Raw genomic sequence first — 18,200 nt, 5'->3', positions numbered from 1 at the left:
ATCGTAGAGATTGGCTGTAGATGATGGATCGTGTGGTGTGGTCAGGGTGAAAGCTGGAGGCATGTAGGTAGGAATAGCGGTCAGTAGGTTTCCAGTATAGGGTGGTGTTTATGTGACCATCGCTTATTAGCACCGTAGTGTCCAGGAAGTGGATCTCTTATGTGGACTGATCCTGGCTGAGGTTGATGGTGGGATGGAAATTGTTGAAATCATGGTGGAATTCCTCAAGGGCTTCTTTTCCATGGGTCCAGATGATGAAGATGTCATCAATGTAGCACAAGTAGAGTAGGGGCGTTAGGGGACGAGAGCTGAGGAAGCATTGTTCTAAGTCGGCCATAAAAATGTTGGCATACTGTGCGGCCATGCGGGTACCCATAGCAGTGCCACTGATTTGAAGGTATACATTGTCCCCAAATGTGAAATAGTTATGGGTGAGGACAAAGTCACAAAGTTCAGCCAGGTTTGCCGTGACATTATCGGGGATAGTGTTCCTGACGGCTTGCAGTCCATCTTTGTGTGGAATGTTGGTGTAGAGGGCTTCTACATCCACAGTGGCCAGGATGGTGTTTTCAGGAAGATCACCGATGGATTGTAGTTTCCTCAGGAAGTCAGTGGTGTCTCGAAGATAGCTAGGAGTGCTGGTAGCGTAGGGCCTGAGGAGGGAGTCTACATAGCCAGACAATCCTGCTGTCAGGATGCCAATGCCTGAGATGATGGGGTCCACAGGATTTCCAGGTTTATGGATCTTGGATAGCAGATAGAATACCCCAGGTCGGGGTTCCAGGGGTGTGTGTCTGTGCAGATTTGTTCTTGTGCTTTTTCAGGGAGTTTCTTGAGCAAATGCTGTAGTTTCTTTTGGTAACCCTCAGTGGGATCAGAGGGTAATGGCTTGTAGAAAGTGGTGTTGGAGAGCTGCCGAGCAGCCTCTTGTTCATATTCTGACCTATTCATGACGACAACAGCACTTCCTTTGTCAGCCTTTTTGATTATGATGTCAGAGTTGTTTCTGAGGCTGTGGATGGCATTGTGTTCTGTACAGCTGAGGTTATGGGGCAAGTGATGCTGCTTTTCCACAATTTCAGCCCATGCACATCGGCGGAAGCACTATGTAGAAGTCCAGTCTGTTGTTTCGACCTTCAGGAGGAGTCCACCCAGAATTCTTCTTTTTGTAGGTAATGTGAGTGAACAAAATGGGGACAACATACTGTTTCATCTTTCTAAGATAAACTCAGCACACCATCTGAATAGAAGCTGAGTTAATTACTGAAATTATAATGTTATAAAGATCTACCAGAAGATATTTTTAAAAGCACTGAAACAAAAACTGAAATGACATGTGTGTGTACTGTTTCTGGAATCTTCTGGGGTGATCTTCACAGTAAACAAGTATAACAGAACATTTGCCCTAATGTCCATTATCTTGGAAAGTAATTTTGTTCTCTCCTTATTTATTTTTATGCATGTCAAAGACATAAGGTGTGCGTGGTAATGTGCAGTATATTCTTCCTTTGCTACCAGACTCCTCAAAACACCATGTTGTCATGACCAAGTCAGCCCAACAAAAAGGCTTACTTGAAGTCATTTAGAAATTTGGTAATACACACTTCACTAGAATAGTTCAGTATTGGAAGAAGAATTTAATATGCACTTTGTATATTGACTTTTTATGAACAAAGATCAAATGATACATCAAAATATAGCACAGAAAACCCAGCAAGGAATGGCCTGGCACATATTACAACAGGTAGCCTTGAAATAGGATGGCTATCATCATGACAAGACATGGAAAGAATAATATTTTGCTGGTGTCAACAAATTTCCATTACAGATTTTGTACATGTCATCCTGCCTTCATTCACAGAGCGTACACATGAATGTACAAACTGAAAAATCCAGTGACTCTTTGCCAATTGTTTGTGTAGGCAGCTATGTAACTTGCATCCTGCACTTTGCAGTCTTACCCTTAAGGCTACTAGCTTGTGTTATCAGTTGTACAACTGAATTCTGGAAACCTCTTAAGACTTTTGTTGTACCAATGCTATTTTGTGGAAGACTGGAATCCAATTTTTAAATCTTAGTCTGGTAATAGAGTACTAGAATCATAGAATCATAGAATATCAGGGTTGGAAGGGACCCCAGAAGGTCATCTAGTCCAACCCCCTGCTCAAAGCAGGACCAATTCCCAGTTAAATCATCCCAGCCAGGGCTTTGTCAAGCCTGACCTTAAAAACCTCTAAGGAAGGAGATTCTACCACCTCCCTAGGTAACGCATTCCAGTGTTTCACCACCCTCTTAGTGAAAAAGTTTTTCCTAATATCCAATCTAAACCTCCCCCACTGCAACTTGAGACCATTACTCCTCGTTCTGTCATCTGCTACCATTGAGAACAGTCTAGAGCCATCCTCTTTGGAACCCCCTTTCAGGTAGTTGAAAGCAGCTATCAAATCCCCCCTCATTCTTCTCTTCTGCAGGCTAAACAATCCCAGCTCCCTCAGCCTCTCCTCATAACTCATGTGTTCCAGTCCCCTAATCATTTTTGTTGCCCTTCGCTGGACTCTCTCCAATTTATCCACATCCTTCTTGAAGTGTGGGGCCCAAAACTGGACACAGTACTCCAGATGAGGCCTCACCAATGTCGAATAGAGGGGAACGATCACGTCCCTCGATCTGCTCGCTATGCCCCTACTTATACATCCCAAAATGCCATTGGCCTTCTTGGCAACAAGGGCACACTGCTGACTCATATCCAGCTTCTCGTCCACTGTCACCCCTAGGTCCTTTTCTGCAGAACTGCTGCCTAGCCATTCGGTCCCTAGTCTGTAGCTGTGCATTGGGTTCTTCCGTCCTAAGTGCAGGACCCTGCACTTATCCTTATTGAACCTCATCAGATTCCTTTTGGCCCAATCTTCCAATTGGTCTAGGTCCTTCTGTATCCTATCCCTCCCCTCCAGCGTATCTACCACTCCTCCCAGTTTAGTATCATCCGCAAATTTGCTGAGAGTGCAATCCACACCATCCTCCAGATCATTTATGAAGATATTGAATAAAACCGGCCCCAGGACCGACCCCTGGGGCACTCCACTTGATACCGGCTGCCAACTAGACATGGAGCCATTGATCACTACCCGTTGAGCCCGACAATTTAGCCAGCTTTCTACCCACCTTATGGTGCATTCATCCAGCCCATACTTCCTTAACTTGCTGACAAGAATACTATGGGAGACCGTGTCAAAAGCTTTGCTAAAGTCAAGAAACAATACATCCACTGCTTTCCCTTCATCCACAGAACCAGTAATCTCATCATAAAAGGCGATTAGATTAGTCAGGCATGACCTTCCCTTGGTGAATCCATGCTGGCTGTTCCTGATCACTTTCCTCTCATGCAAGTGCTTCAGGATTGATTCTTTGAGGACCTGCTCCATGATTTTTCCAGGGACTGAGGTGAGGCTGACTGGCCTGTAGTTCCCAGGATCTTCCTTCTTCCCTTTTTTAAAGATTGGCACTACATTAGCCTTTTTCCAGTCATCCGGGACTTCCCCGGCTCGCCACGAGTTTTCAAAGATAATGGCCAGTGGCTCTGCAATCACAGCCGCCAACTCCTTCAGCACTCTCGGATGCAACTCGTCCGGCCCCATGGACTTGTGCACGTTATTGCACAATAACTGTGTGTTTAAAGTGTTATATATTGTAAATTGAGACAGGAATGTCCCTTCTTTCTATTACCTTTCTGTTTTATGAGTTATTAGAAGATTACATTTAACGCATTGCATAGCTACAGCTACTTTCTCCCTTTATAACACTAGGGTTAGTGTGAAAATAGATTTATGCCTATAAGAAATTACAAGTTTGGCATTAAAGATGCCTTCACTTCTGCTCTGGTTTCTTAGAATCTGATTTGTGCTTAAGGGGATCACCTGTCTTTTGGTAACTTTTTGCTAATTAACAAAGTTTCACAACTTTTTTGCAGTATAAACCAAACATGATCCCACTTGTCACTGGCAAATTTCCATTTACCTAAATGTTTTCTGAGATGAAAAAATTGACAGAAAGATAGGACAAAGTTAGGATTTTCTTTTAAAAAAGCCAGAATTAAAAAGTCTGGAGGAATTTTAAAAGGGGATGCTTTCTTTGTAACAGATTAAAATGTGCAGGGAAAGAATTGCTACCAAATGGAAAAAATGCAATAAGCCCTAAAAACAACTAGTCTGTCAAAATCCAGAAACCTTGTTCCTCAAAAATGACAGTGTCCTTAGTCCTTAATTTACCTATAGCATTCATAAGGCACAGACACAAAGGACTCCCCGTAATACTACAAGGATAATGAAAAATGTTCCTTCTAGTGTCATTAAAATAAAGACTACAACTCACAATAAATGTGTGGAAGTTAACTAGGAAAGAGTTTCCAAATGGTTCAGGAACTTTGACAGAGAGCCCAAACATTAGCAAATCAGTGACATACTCCAACTATAAAATCTTTTCACACTATTTATCTATGCACTATATTTCACAAATAATTATTTAATACAACAAACCAAGTTTCCAGGCTATGCTGTTTTTGGAGATATTTAATGAAAAGTTAGAATTTTCAAAACATGGACACCTGTTAGTTCCAAGTTGTAACAACTTATAAATATTTTCAGATGAACTATACATCAAATTTCTCTACTCAGACACAAATAAATTTTCAAAGAGTACTTGGAGAAAGTGAGAGATCAATAAAAACCTAGCCACAAATGTAACTACAATGAAGGGACTGTAATCATTCCATAATAAGAACTGCTTACAGTACTACTCATGGCTTTTAGATCTGACAAAAAGGCAAGGCTATTACTTAAGGCACCTTTAATAAAGGAGATCTAAAGTGCTGACCTCTATCATCTGAAGTTTAGGCAAGAAAAATGGTTCTAAAAACCAAAAAATCTAAAGTCATCAAAATGCAAATTAGACTTCACATCTGGCCTAGCAACAATTCACTTGGGTTTTTTCCCCCCCATTTAGTTTTCTGCCTCTAGGAATACTGTTCCCCCCACCCCATAATAAGAAGTGATGAAGAATAAAACTTACTGTTGTACACAATGGGCAAAATTCAGCTCTGGTGTAACTAGGTCCAATTCCATCGAAGCCAGAGGGTGTGTGCCAAATTCAGTCCAATTGTAACTTAAGGCATCATTCTGGTTTTAACTTTTCCTTCTTTGCCTGTATATTATCACTATTGTTTTCACATTACACAAAAAGGACATTTGTTTTTCCATTCCAATTTTATTCCATTATGCACTTAGCACCCTACCAGAGACAGAGGAGTTGACAAAGCAGAATTAAAAGTGGAGAACCTAAGGGTATGTCTACACTGGAAACTTCAAAGCACGCAGTGGGAACGCTCCCGCGGCAGCACTTTGAAGTGCACGTGGTCACGCGCGAGCGCTGGGAGAGAGCTCTCCCAGCACTCCACCTCCACAAGGGGATTAGCTCCAAGCACTGGGAGTGTGGCTCCCAGAGCCTGTCTACACTAGTGCTTTAAAGCACTCAGACTTGTTGCACTAGGGGGGTGATTTTTCACACATTTATAGAGCGCTATAAAATGTAAGTGTAGACAAGCCCTAAGAAAAAGATGGCTGGAAAGGAAAAGGCACTAAAAGAATTTCCTGTGTGGCCAAGTCTTTGCATTAATCAGGGCAAGAGCAAATCACATTCTATGTCTGAAGGCAAGAGCCACATACCTGGACCGTTATCTTTTATCATCCCTCCATATATTTTCCAGTGTAAAACACAGTTTTAAAACTGTTGTAAAAAAATAAAGCACATCACTACTCATTTAAAAAAGAGAGAAAAAACGAATCCAATATACTGAAAGAGCAAAATTGATGCTTTCACTGTGAAGCTCTGATTTATATGACAGTGCACTTAAGGCAACTTCATGTGCGGAGTCTATCATACCTCTCGTGAGAGTAGGTGCGAAGTTTCCACCTTGCTTAACTAAAACCAAGCCTAGCAGACACAAAAATACCGAGGTCTTCCAGCTGGAGGGGAAGAACTCAAATAAAATGACAAATTTCATAATGAAACAGATGTTAATACGTACTGCACATCAGGACAGACAAACATTCTTAACTGAGGGGACGCAGTGTAGCCATGCCCGTGTCCTCAGACTAGAGCTGTACACACCTAAGCTCTGATTTACATTTAGAACAGATTTCTGGGAGGTAATCTATTTTTAAAGATTAAAATATATGAATGGCTCTTACTACCTATGTATGGAACTTAAACAGCCCTTATTTGCAACTGTTTTAAAAGATGGGGTTGGATGTAAGAGAGAGATGAAACTGACAGTTACTCAATTATAGGACAGTGGTGTGACGAAGACCTGACATCAGCACCATACAGGAATTTTGTTTAATTTCAGAGGACCTTAAATCATTTAACTCATACTGAGGTTGGAATGCCACAGGTGGTCATTGTCCCCCAAATTTTCAAGGCTTGCCTGGGTATTTAGCTTTCCAATTTATTACCATCAACAGAAGTTACCCAGCCAAAATGAAATCTTTGAAAACAAAGCAAATTCAAGCTCAGGAACTACAATAAATGTCTTTACAGAATCAAATCCACCTAACAATGCGTACAATCAGGTGGTGATCATTTTTATCTTTGGTTAAGTGGATACCACCCCTCTGGTCCTATATGTTTTATATAAATGTCATGTTCTCTGTCTATATAAATCTCCCTACCGTAGCTCATGAAAGCTTATGCTCAGATAAATTTGTTAGTCTCTAAGGTGCCACAAGTACTCCTTTTCTTCTTGTACAGTATGTGTATCCCATTTTGAGAAACTTGGTATCCTCATCCTGCACTTAACCACTAAAAAATTATAAGCCCCAGACATTAGCTTAAATAGACTATGAAAAAAAGACAGAGTGGTATATATCATCTTTTCCAGTCCCATTAGTTATACTTTGTAATGAAAACATGTGGTAAGCCTAATGTAAAACAGCAGACAAAGGATTAACAAACAAGACCTAGCTCGATCCTCTCCAATGAAGTCTAATTTACTAAATTATTTCCGAGTCTCCCCATATTAAAAGCCACAGTCAGGTATTTCCTTCCTTTTTAAATCGCATTCTGCATATCCTTTCCACTTCAGGACAAATCAGAATCACTAATGCACCTCTGTCTTTCCTTCAATATACAAACAATTAAAAGCTAAGACATTTGCGACAGAGAACCCCTTTGAACAAATCAACATCACTCCTAGATTAGCCACAGGGCTTGCTACAGAGGGCTACTCTGTGGAACCTCTGGCCCCTGCAGGCCAAGAGAAAGGAGACAGAGGTCAAGTTTACACAACCAACTCCCATAGGCATAGTAGCAGCTTCACTCGAGCGCTGCAATTGCGCTTCGGCAGCGTTTTAAATGTAGACCTGGCCCTATATCAAGTAATCAAACCTGAGCTGATGTAAGTATTTGGGCCAATAAGAGATCCCAAACCTTTGAATTTTCAGGAGACCCTTCACAGATAAGAACACATTTTTTGACTGGCCTGAAGTCAGCCCAATAAGCTCTTGTTTTAACTGATGCTATTAACAGCAATGATTCAGGCAAGTGAGACTTCCCAAGATCTTGAAAGTATAACTGCGCTTTGGTGAATAAATTCTGTGTGCAGTCCCATGACCACATGACTCATCTAGGGTCTCTGCCTAAGAACACTTTCATCCCAGTCAGAGCAGAACTGAAGAGATGGGGGAAGTCAATGCTTAGAAAACCCCAGGAGCCTGTCAATGTCCAGTGGTGCTGCAAGAGCTCTGTAGTAACTTACAACATGATATGTTGTTAAGTTCATCTGGTTATGTGTTTACACAAATCAAACTGGTCGTGTTTAGATTTTCACCATTATTTTTATTTTATTTTATCAGTGATCATTTAAAAAAGACATTTCTACAACAATTATTTACTAACTGGCCCCAAGCTCCCAAGATACTGCTGACAACAGCTACATTGCAACTGGATTCAAAGCTAAACATACTGTTAAACAGTACCAGACAAACATGTGGAGACAAGAAATAGGGGCATCTAAAGTATGTGCTTCTCCCTGGTCTCACCTGAAGGGGTGAATAATGATCAGGCCTTAGGAAATCTTCAGAGGATGATCATATCCCAAACTAGAGAGAGAGATGAAGATTGTGGGAGACAGCCCAAGCATGCTTCTTCCATGAAGGTAGTCCTTGAATAAAAGCATTTTTTTATTTCATGTTTAGCGGTTTGAAGTAAACACAAAATGTTTAACCAAAAGGTATTATTCAGAAGACATACTGAGTTTAAGATTACAACTTCTTAAACTGAGTATGTCTTCTGAATAATACCTTTTGGTTCAATATTTTGTGTTTACTTATTTTTTGATATCCTGGGCACGTGTTTAGTGTTTTTGAAAGATGCTAATGAGCAGCCTGGAAACTGAAAGTTAACAGCACGACAGTTAAGAGCACAGGCAGCAGCACTAACCCCAGCAATCTTTCCCATCCCTCAGAGTAACTGTCCATTAGGGGTGATAATTTAGTCTACAATCATTCAATTTATGGCTGAGATTATCACAAGGTTGCCAATTTGTACCAACTGCAATGGTGGTTTTCCTATAATCTTTTAGAAGTAGAGACCAAAACACTTATTTTATATAGATCACAATTTCTCAAACTTTATTAGCTCATGGACCATCTTCTTAAAAAAAAAAAATAAGTTGTGAAGTAAATGGATTTAACCTAAATTCAAATCCTACCAGTGGCAAACCTGTCACAATTTGGGAAAGACTGCCAATGGTCCTTATTAATCATCTTTGACAGTCTCTAAAAGTCTGATACTGTATAATGAGTTTTACGTAGCTTATCTTCCACCACAGTTGCAAAAGATTGCTATGCTATGCAGAAGACCAAGATTCTCAAGCTATGCTCTATTATGTTTTGTGATACACCCATTCTCCTGCTTTCCAGGCTAGCAATGATCAGTAGGATTATGTGGGCAACAAACTGGCCAAAAACAAACACTTTTCATTCCTGCCCTTCTGTGAAGCAAAAATAGGACCAGCTTCAAGAACACAGACCACGAATTCTGCTACAGAAGGGAAAAATATTTGAGGAGAAAGAGAAACAAAAGATAAGAGCAAAAAGTAATGAACAATGTCCGCGTGCAACAACAACTGAGGAAGAAAAACAGAGGCAGAAAAGAAGGGTTCAGACTACGTTTTCTATTGTCCACAGGGAATTATGTACCAAGGACAAAAGCATGCACTTGAGCTGAGAAATACCTTCATGACAAATAAGCATGAATTATGGGTTGTTTTTTATTTTAAGCTAAACACAAAAATTCTGTAGCTGTGAGGTACTGGTGACAGAAACAAGTAGAATTTCCCAGAGTGGTATTCTACACAGAAGCCCAACTGTTACAGAACATTAGCTGCCCCAGGCCAAAGGAAAACTGGATGAGCCAACTTCAATGTCTCCACTTCTCATTCAGCTTTGAAAGGCTACAAGAGACTATTTAAAATTGTAGGAAGAAAGGATGTGGGCTATGAAATAATTTATGAACACTGGAAATTTTCAGACTACCCTGACAAGACTGAAAGGATATCAAACCACATGAGCAAACTTACAGCTCACAAAAATCATTCCCCTGCCACCACAATCGTCAAGAGATTTTTTCGCTCAGCGTTTTCTCAATACTAGCCCTACCCCAATAGTAAAAAATACTATACCCAATAGTAAAAAAAATACCATACACACCATTCCGTCACATAGTCCATCCTTGTTCTTTTGAAATGTCTAAAAGAGATTATGATTCTGTAACTAAAATACAGGACAGGGAACCAGAAAACCTGAATTCTACTCCCAGTGAGGCCAGACAGCTGCTGGGTGACCGAGGAGCACTTTATCTTTGTTTTCTTATTTGTAAAATAGGTATACTTTACCTCATTATGTGTTGAGGCCCAATTCATGAATGTATGTACCGTGCTCTGAGATCCTCGGACAGAAGACACAACAAACATAAAACATTTTTACTTCTAAAGAAAAAGCAGAGCTAATCCATGTAGCTGAGACTCTTTTCTTTGCGGATAGTAACTCCCTCTGTTGAGGGAGGGATTGGATCAAAACGAATTGGCTCTTTTTTGCCTCACTGTATGGGACTGCACTGTAATGGTAGTAAGTAAAGCTTCTCTCTCTCTCATCTGGATTTCAGAGGACTGGATAGAATAAAAGAAAAAGGAAGAAAAATTATACCTTAGTTCAACAGAAAGAAGTGATAATCATGATAGAGGAACTACATTCAGGAATGGGAACTGAGGAGTGACTGAAATCAAAAAGGGCTGGAGAGCACCAGCAGCACCCTTAATTTCTCCCCAGATCCAAGCAGTGCAACAAGGGGCAAAGAACAGGAAGGGGACAGACATGTTTCTGCAAGCCCAGGGGATGAGTATCACCACAACGACGCTGCTGAAGAGATCAGTAGGTAGGTGGAAGTGTGCAGGCTCTGAAGGAGATTTTTCAGAGGGAGCCTGAACACATCTGATGATGTTGCTCTGGGGACTGCAACTCTCACTTGCTAAGAAAAGCCCCTTGGCAGAGGACCAGAAAAACATCACTGGATTTTTATTTTTAAGACTAATCAGTTAAAAAATTCAAGTTGACAGTATCCCTTTAAACTACACATGAACTATGGTTCATAAGTGTGAATTATTCTAGAGGTTCCTTCTATTATTCAATCCTATTATTTACTCCTTTTTTCACTTTACTCTTAGATCTTTTGTTGCCTGACTAGAAAGAGTAATTCAACTAGATGTGTAAGAGAGCTAGGAAAGGCATTTTACAAGGACAGCAAATTTATAGTTTTTTATTCAGTGTGCCACACCCTTTTCCAAACCCATTACAGAATATATATTGCAGCAGCAGGCCAGTGTATTTGGGGATATATCATTACGGAGGAAGGCCAAGAGGAAGGGATTGTCATTCTCTGATGATGCTTTTTCTGGAAACAGAATCTATACAACCAGCTGCTACAAGCTGGGCTATTATTATGTTGACATCGTATGTAGAAATATAGCTATTTTGTAAATGTAAAAATTATTGCAAGAAGCAGACTGTAGGGCTGAGTCTTTTGCTGTAACAGCAAGAATGGATTAAGAGAAATACTGTCTGAAACCCAATGCGGAGAAATAAGAATAAGATGGATAGCCTTTTGGTATACTGTGGGAGTACCTCGAATCATAAGCAGCATAGATTGAGTCTATGCAGAGTTTAATAAATGACAGATTTAGTCCCCACCAATCCTGCGATTCACAATGTATGAAGAGACTGCTGTTCCCACAGACCCTCCAGGGACCTGAATGGAACTCCACATGGGCAAACTACAATGCCTGCATGTTATATAATGCAGGACTAGGGGTCCAAGTAAGCGTTTTTATAATATTATTTACAGATATTTTTTAAATTAGGTAAAAAAATTATACTGTTGAGCTCTGTATCAGGTTAACTTTAGCAACTAAATGCACTTCCATATTTATAATAAATATGTAACAAAGGTGGTTTCTCCAAACAGCACCTGAACATGCAGATTAAATTTAAAAGGCTAAATATGTAAAAGTTTAAATATGTTACTCCAGTGCAGCACTCATTTATAATGAGAGAAGGGTTTGAAAGGATAACGTACTGCAGAACTCTCGCATTCTTTGGGATTGCGGGGAGGAGGAACCACTTCTGTGAGTAAAAAAAAAAAAAATTCTCAACTCTTCTGCTATAAAACCTTTCCCTAAATTTATTTTTCTTATTACCAAGTTTTTTCAGGAATGATAGACAATCCCATAAATGAGGTGTATGTGCAACAATAAATAAAAGGGTGAGAAAATACATCATGCATATGAGAAGAATGACGATTTTATCACCAGCCATTTTCTCAAGGGAATATATTTATATGAAGGCATAATTCGTGTAGTTTGAAAAATTGAACTTTATGTCTAAGAAGCAATTAGCTTGATAGGTGCTACATTAAAAAACATTACTGAATATTTTTAAACCCTTGACATTTAAAAAGATAATATTTTTAAGGCATCTGAACTATTCTAAACTCAACCCATATTGTGGTATATTCTAACAGAACCTCCTCCATTCATGTGCCACAAATTTTACTTTGCCCTAAAGCTAGGAGAAGTGGTAAGGCAGTTCAGAGAGGTGACTGAGGTCTTGGAAACCTATCAAATTGTACTTACAAATCCTAAATAAAACTGAATCCCATATTATTGGATAATACTTCACTTTAATTATTTTGATTCTAATGAATGGTACAGTAATTGACATAATAATGTAATTTTTATGTAATTTTAAATATTAAAATTTACTTAAACATGCATATTTCTTTGTATACAAGCTCCATTATGACCTCTCAGCCTCCTTTGTCCACAGAGTCACTACTTTCTCCGCATCACTGAAACTAATCAAAATTTGTTACTGGAAGATGAAGGCTATAACAGCTGAACCATCATCTATTCATGTTTGGGTCATGAAGTTTCAATTTATAAACTAACAACTTTCAATAGCTATTTTTTCCAGTCATCACACTAAAAATTCATTCTTTATTCACAAAATCAGTATTTTCTCACACAGTGTTGTTATCTCTCTAGGTAATTTGTTCACGCAGCTATAGCCCTAATTTACAAATGCATTCTTTACCTTCTATTATACCATATTGTCATAAAAATAGTCACGTCATCTAAAGTGATAATCTGCAGTTATCTGCATGAATCTAAACCTTTATTGCAACAAGAATTTAAAATATCCAGCTAATAAGATAATGATGTGCTATTCCTCTGAATTCTGACTGGGTTTTTTGATACTTTGCTTACCTAAGTTGTTATTATGACACATATTCCAGTGCCAGCAAGAAAAAGTTCACTGTACTACACTTCTCTTCACTAACATTTCTTACACACCTTTCATACTTTTTGTACATTCGGCTTCAAAACCCTATGTCCGTGTTTAAAAAAAATAAGGCATTAATTGTGCAGTTAGATCCACCAGTAACTGCTTCTCCTGCAACAAAATTTGTTGGCCTATTTTGCTAAATATAAATAGGCTGCTCCTAGCTCTCAGTTTTACCTAATGCAATATTGTAGGTATCCTTCTCAAGAGGAATCAATAGTTCACAAATCAAAAATGGCCAACAAGCCAAAATAATTTTTAATCATTCGGTATCAGCTTCTGGGCAACAACTTCTTGGACATGCAATGAAATGCTTCCTCTCATACTCCTTTAGTAACTATGATGAAGTGAGCTGTAGCTCACGAAAGCTTATGCTCAAATAAATTTTTTAGTCTCTAAGGTGCCACAAGTACTCCTTTTCTTTTTATGGGGCAAAAATCTCTTCTACTACTTTGTGCACAAACAGCAACTGTGTGAAAGAAAGCAGAAGCTCTTTGCGTGGTTTCCCTCTCTCCCAAGACCGTGCAAAGCTTGCATGAAAATGCACTAGAGGCTCCACTAAGCCAAGCATAGCAGGAACCAGAAAGCAGTAGTTTAACGTAGCAAGTTCCCCTGAAAGGGGAACAAAGTCGCAAGCAGAAAGGCTGCAGTAGTTAAAGCTATCCACAAACTTTACTCTCACACAATCTCTTGGGGCTCATCTACAGTATAAAACTGTATGTTTTAACTTGATTACAAATAATCAAGTCAGCTGACAATGTTGACCATAGCTTACCAATTAGCGTAGAGCTGTTGGTTCAATCACAGTTCACTGATGTTATTCTAAAACACAATTTGTTCCGGAGTAAATTGATGGTCATCAGCATGTCAGCTTACTCAATTTTTTCATAATTGTGTTCACATTCAACAACACTCTAATCTAGGCAGCCTTTAACCTCAGTAGGAGTGCTGGCTCAACATCCTTTCTCAGGTCTTGACAAACAAACAGGTCTGGCCTCATCGGTATCCATTAACAATACTGCTGGAAAAATCATTTCCCTAGCCTGTCACCTTCATCACCTCACTCCTTTCTTTGTATCCCTCCACTGGCTCCCCTTCTTTATTATAGCATCAAACATAAGCTGCTTGTCTTTACTTTCAAGGCCCCTCATAGCCTATTCTCTCTCTACCTATCATCTCTCATTTGTTAGTGAAATTTCGATTCCTGCCTCCAATCAGCACATGATGCCAACCTCCATCATCCACTTAATAAATTTTCAAACATACATCACTTCTGGTTTTGAAACAATTTCAGAACGGCCTAGTTTTAAGGGTTTTTAAGGGTTCAAAAACCAGAGAAGCAGATTTAAGGATTCAAAAATCAAACAAGCAGATTCATGTAGTTCATGGTTAGGACAGTTATATTTCCAACAACATTTCAACAAGACAAACAAAACAGGAATATAATATGCTGGGATTAAGTTGTGTCAGTCTACAAAATATAGTTACATATGTTAGATTGAAAGAGATTTTAAATATCTGCACTGAGATTAACTTCATCAGAGTTAATTATTTTAGAGTATAGTCTGTTTCTCCAAAGATGGTTCATTATACCAGTTGGTGTAGCTGACATCTAGAGCAGTGTTTGCCCAAGCTCCCTAGTAAATAACCAGGGATTAGATATCAATCTGCTTACTTCAACAGCATTTATTTTATTGTTGGCTGAGCAAAACGAGGCCTAACATTCTGGTCAATGGCATGTCTCTGTTTAACTATCTGAATCTCGATAACTTTCGAAGACCACAGCCAATCAATTCCAAAGTTTCAGGAAACATTCTAGCCATCAGTGGAAAGAACCCTTCTGATTGTCATCAACATAAACCAGCAAAGCCTAACTTCTGCACAGGGCCCACTTTGTGCTGCAGGCAGAGGAGCATGGCTGTATCAGAGATAACTGAGCCAAGCATCAACGACTCATTCCTGTTACTTTTCACACTTCGTATTTCAGTCAGCAGCTGAAATGAGTCAAGCAAACAAAACTGCAGATCAGGACTGAGGTGCTTTCACAGAGTTGGAACCAGTGTGGGTTTCAGGACTGGAAGAGTGGGGGCTGCTTCAGATCAGGAGCTATATGAGCTAAAGAGGTGGGAGGCTCGAGATCTGAATTATGGTTACCTCCACACTATGCCTGGCTCAGGCTAGATCATTTACCTTTTCCCAGCTAAAACTATTATAGTTCATCTAAAAACAGTGCCCATTTGGTGCTGCAAGCAGTGATTCTTTTGGCTGCAACACCAAAAGGACACTGATCAAGGGCAAGCTGTTGATATTAAACTGGATTTAAGAAAAACAACTTCAACAACAATATTTTGGTTTAGTGGCATTATCCTGTATAATTGCTACAGGTTCAGGGATAGAAACTGCATTCCTGCCACCACCTGCCAGCTTAGCCTACATACGCAATGGAGTGACCCTCTAGTCACATAATTTTAAATACATGTTTTCAGAACAGGAGTAATAATCTGGTATTTAAGAATACACATAATTATCACATTTCCAAGAGATCTCATATGAAAGCTATTTCAAATCCAGAACATTCCTAAAATTGGAATAAAGAGGGAATACGCCACATCCAGTCTGCAGAAGAGCATCACTCCAGCTACTCCCTTACTTCCCCCGAAAGAAAAAAATTCTAATTTTTCACATCTATTAGTTGGGCACACCAGGCCTTCCAAAGCAAACAAAAATACAGGAATGTACAAAACAGTCTCACTTATAGACAATACTGAGAGGGTTTTCTTCCAGGGAGTTCTCAAGGCCAACAATATAATAGTAAGGTCAGAGGGGTAGCCGTGTTAGTCTGTATCCACAAAAATAACAAGGAGTCCGGTGGCACCTTGAAGACTAACAGATTTATTTGGGAATAAGCTTTCCTGAGAAAAACCCCACTTCTTCAGATGCATGAAGTCATCTGAAGTGGACTCACTAGAACAGCAAACTCCAGACGGCAAAGGAAGCAGCATCCAGAAGAGGGACTCCTATATTAGGAAGAGGTAGTAAAATGTGGCCCAACCAAGGCCACTCCTCCACAGCACTGCCTTGGACGCAGAACTGTGTTGGGGACCCACCCCCCCCAACATTATGGGAGCACTATGACCCTGCTGGTGCCTCCTTTCTCCCCTGCTATATAGCTCTGGGGGGAGAACTGCAGAGGAGGCAGCCAGAGACTCCAGCTGGTAAGTCCAGAAGCAGTGAAACTAAAAGTACTTCAGATATTTAGAGAGCATTCTACAATTTTGACTCGACTCTTCCTGCCCTGTGTGACTAGCAGCTTGTTCCAACCCTTCCCCCTTCCTCAGTCTCTACATCTCATCTTCACTCCAAACCTACCCTTTTTTACCTTCTTCTCCCTGGTCCTGTCCCCCTCATCCAACCTTCTCTTACTTTTTCTTTCCATTTAGCTTATCCTCTGCTAACCAACCCCCACCTCACAATATCTTGGCACTAACATGATGTTTGTCACCATCACATTGTTCTCTCTAGTTGTTTGTTTTACCCCTTCATCTGTCTTGTCTATTTAGACCCTAAGCTCTTCCAGAGAAGACCATATAGTATTTTTTTATACAGTGTGTAGCACAATGTGTTGGCCTTTAGGCACTACCATAAAAAACAGGATTACCAACAGTGTTCCAAGCATTCTGAAGACAAGAAAACAGTTTAATTGTGAATAAGTCATAAAAGCATTTGACTGGTCAGAGAAAGCCCAGTTTACAGGCCCCACTGAAAGTCTTCATAGCCCAGTTCAAGACCAAACATCAACATCCAGTCAGTCAATTAAAAGTTGATGTCTTAAAAGTAAAATAACTTAAGAAACATCACTAATTGCTTCTAATCCAATATTCCAGTGATTGTTTATATTATCTACACATGGCCTGAAGGTTGCCTCCTCTTATGGTTAAGTTAAGCTGTTATTTGCCTTTGGAATCTGCGTACACTTGACACAAAATGCTTCCCCCTACAAAACAAAAACACAAACCTTTAGAACCCAGATTAACACAGAACCGGTTATAATGTGGCTCTACAAAACACCAAGGATATCCACAAGGCACAACGAATAATGAAAAAATTGGTCTATAGATCTGAAATGCTATCAAATTGCTCTCCAGATGCAAGTTACCGCTTGAGAAAAATAACTTTGGCTGACTACTTATCTCCATCAGCAAAGTTAATTTATTCAGTTTAAACTTTTATGAATGAGTTTTTTTTTCCTATCATCTGGAAAACTGCTCAAGCTTCTATAATCTGGAAAACTGCTCAAGGGGTAACACACTGGTTTTATTATGCCAACAAACGTAGTACAAAAGAGATTTCTCCAGACAGAGGTAGATTTTCAGTGCGATGCATCACGTTTTATCCATCCAACTCACATTATTGCTAATGAGAGTTCAATGTCTAATTTTTTTAATGAAAATTTTATACCCAGAGTCTCACTCCATTTCTCTCTCGTGGAATATTCTATCAGCAAACAAAACAAGCTAAACTGTATTATTTATTAGGTTTGAAATTCAGAGTTTGACAGCGGGTAGAGATATTGAAAGCCAGTAATAGTGGAGAAAGGATGTGCAGGAAGTTAAGAGAATTAATGATGGTAGGAGGTATGATTACAAGGTTAAAAGAACCAAGAGAGATTACTGAAAATTCACCATGAGAAAGATTTAAGATTAGCCTTAAAGCTCAAAAGATAGAGTTGCAAAACAGTAAAATTGAAGTTTGATTCAGTGTACACTATTAGAACTTCAAAATTCAGTATAGCTCTCTTTGTTCTAATATTCTCCTCCCTAGTTGCACACAAGTAAGGAAATTCTATTAGTTTATTAATTATATATTTCTTATGATGTGGTTTGAATATTTCTGTTAAACCCAGGCTAATAAAACTTCAGTGTATTTATTTCTTGTGCCCATTCTACTCTTTGCTTCTGTAAATATTTATTTACCATTTCTTTCCAATATCTGCAAGGGAATAAGCCAACAACGTCTTTACCCATATTTTTATTTGAAATCTTCAATAAAATATTTGATCACAATAAATAAGCATGCAGACAGTGCCTCTTATATTAGATTTCCAACTACCACTAAGCATCAATATGATACATTTCAAAAACAGAAAGAGCAAAACTGAAAGTTCCCATTATTCTTTTCACATAAACCTCTTAAGAGGAGTATTTTATGATGAGTTTCAGTACATCACAAGTGACAATCACTTATTTCAGTTCC

General features: G+C 39.3%; 1 protein-coding gene across 5 annotated transcripts in view; it reads right to left on the bottom strand.

Moving 5' to 3' along the window:
* Positions 1-18,200, bottom strand: part of USP32 (ubiquitin specific peptidase 32) — a 154,255-nt gene that overhangs the window by 96,704 nt on the left and 39,351 nt on the right. The window contains exon 1 of one of the 5 annotated variants that reach the window (XM_073315741.1): positions 9,947-10,386. The exons of the other annotated variants lie outside the window; for them this stretch is intronic. Coding sequence (XP_073171842.1) covers positions 9,947-10,024 — 78 coding nt within the window. The 5' untranslated portion in view covers positions 10,025-10,386. Of the gene's footprint in view, positions 1-9,946; positions 10,387-18,200 lie in introns of those variants that run through there. 5 annotated transcript variants of the gene reach the window in all.

Source organism: Lepidochelys kempii, chromosome 17 (genome assembly GCF_965140265.1).
Source record: "Lepidochelys kempii isolate rLepKem1 chromosome 17, rLepKem1.hap2, whole genome shotgun sequence".
In the NCBI taxonomy this organism is placed as follows: Eukaryota; Metazoa; Chordata; order Testudines; family Cheloniidae; genus Lepidochelys; species Lepidochelys kempii.
Note: the sequence above shows the minus strand (reverse complement) of the source record. Positions and strands in the feature narration are given on the sequence as shown.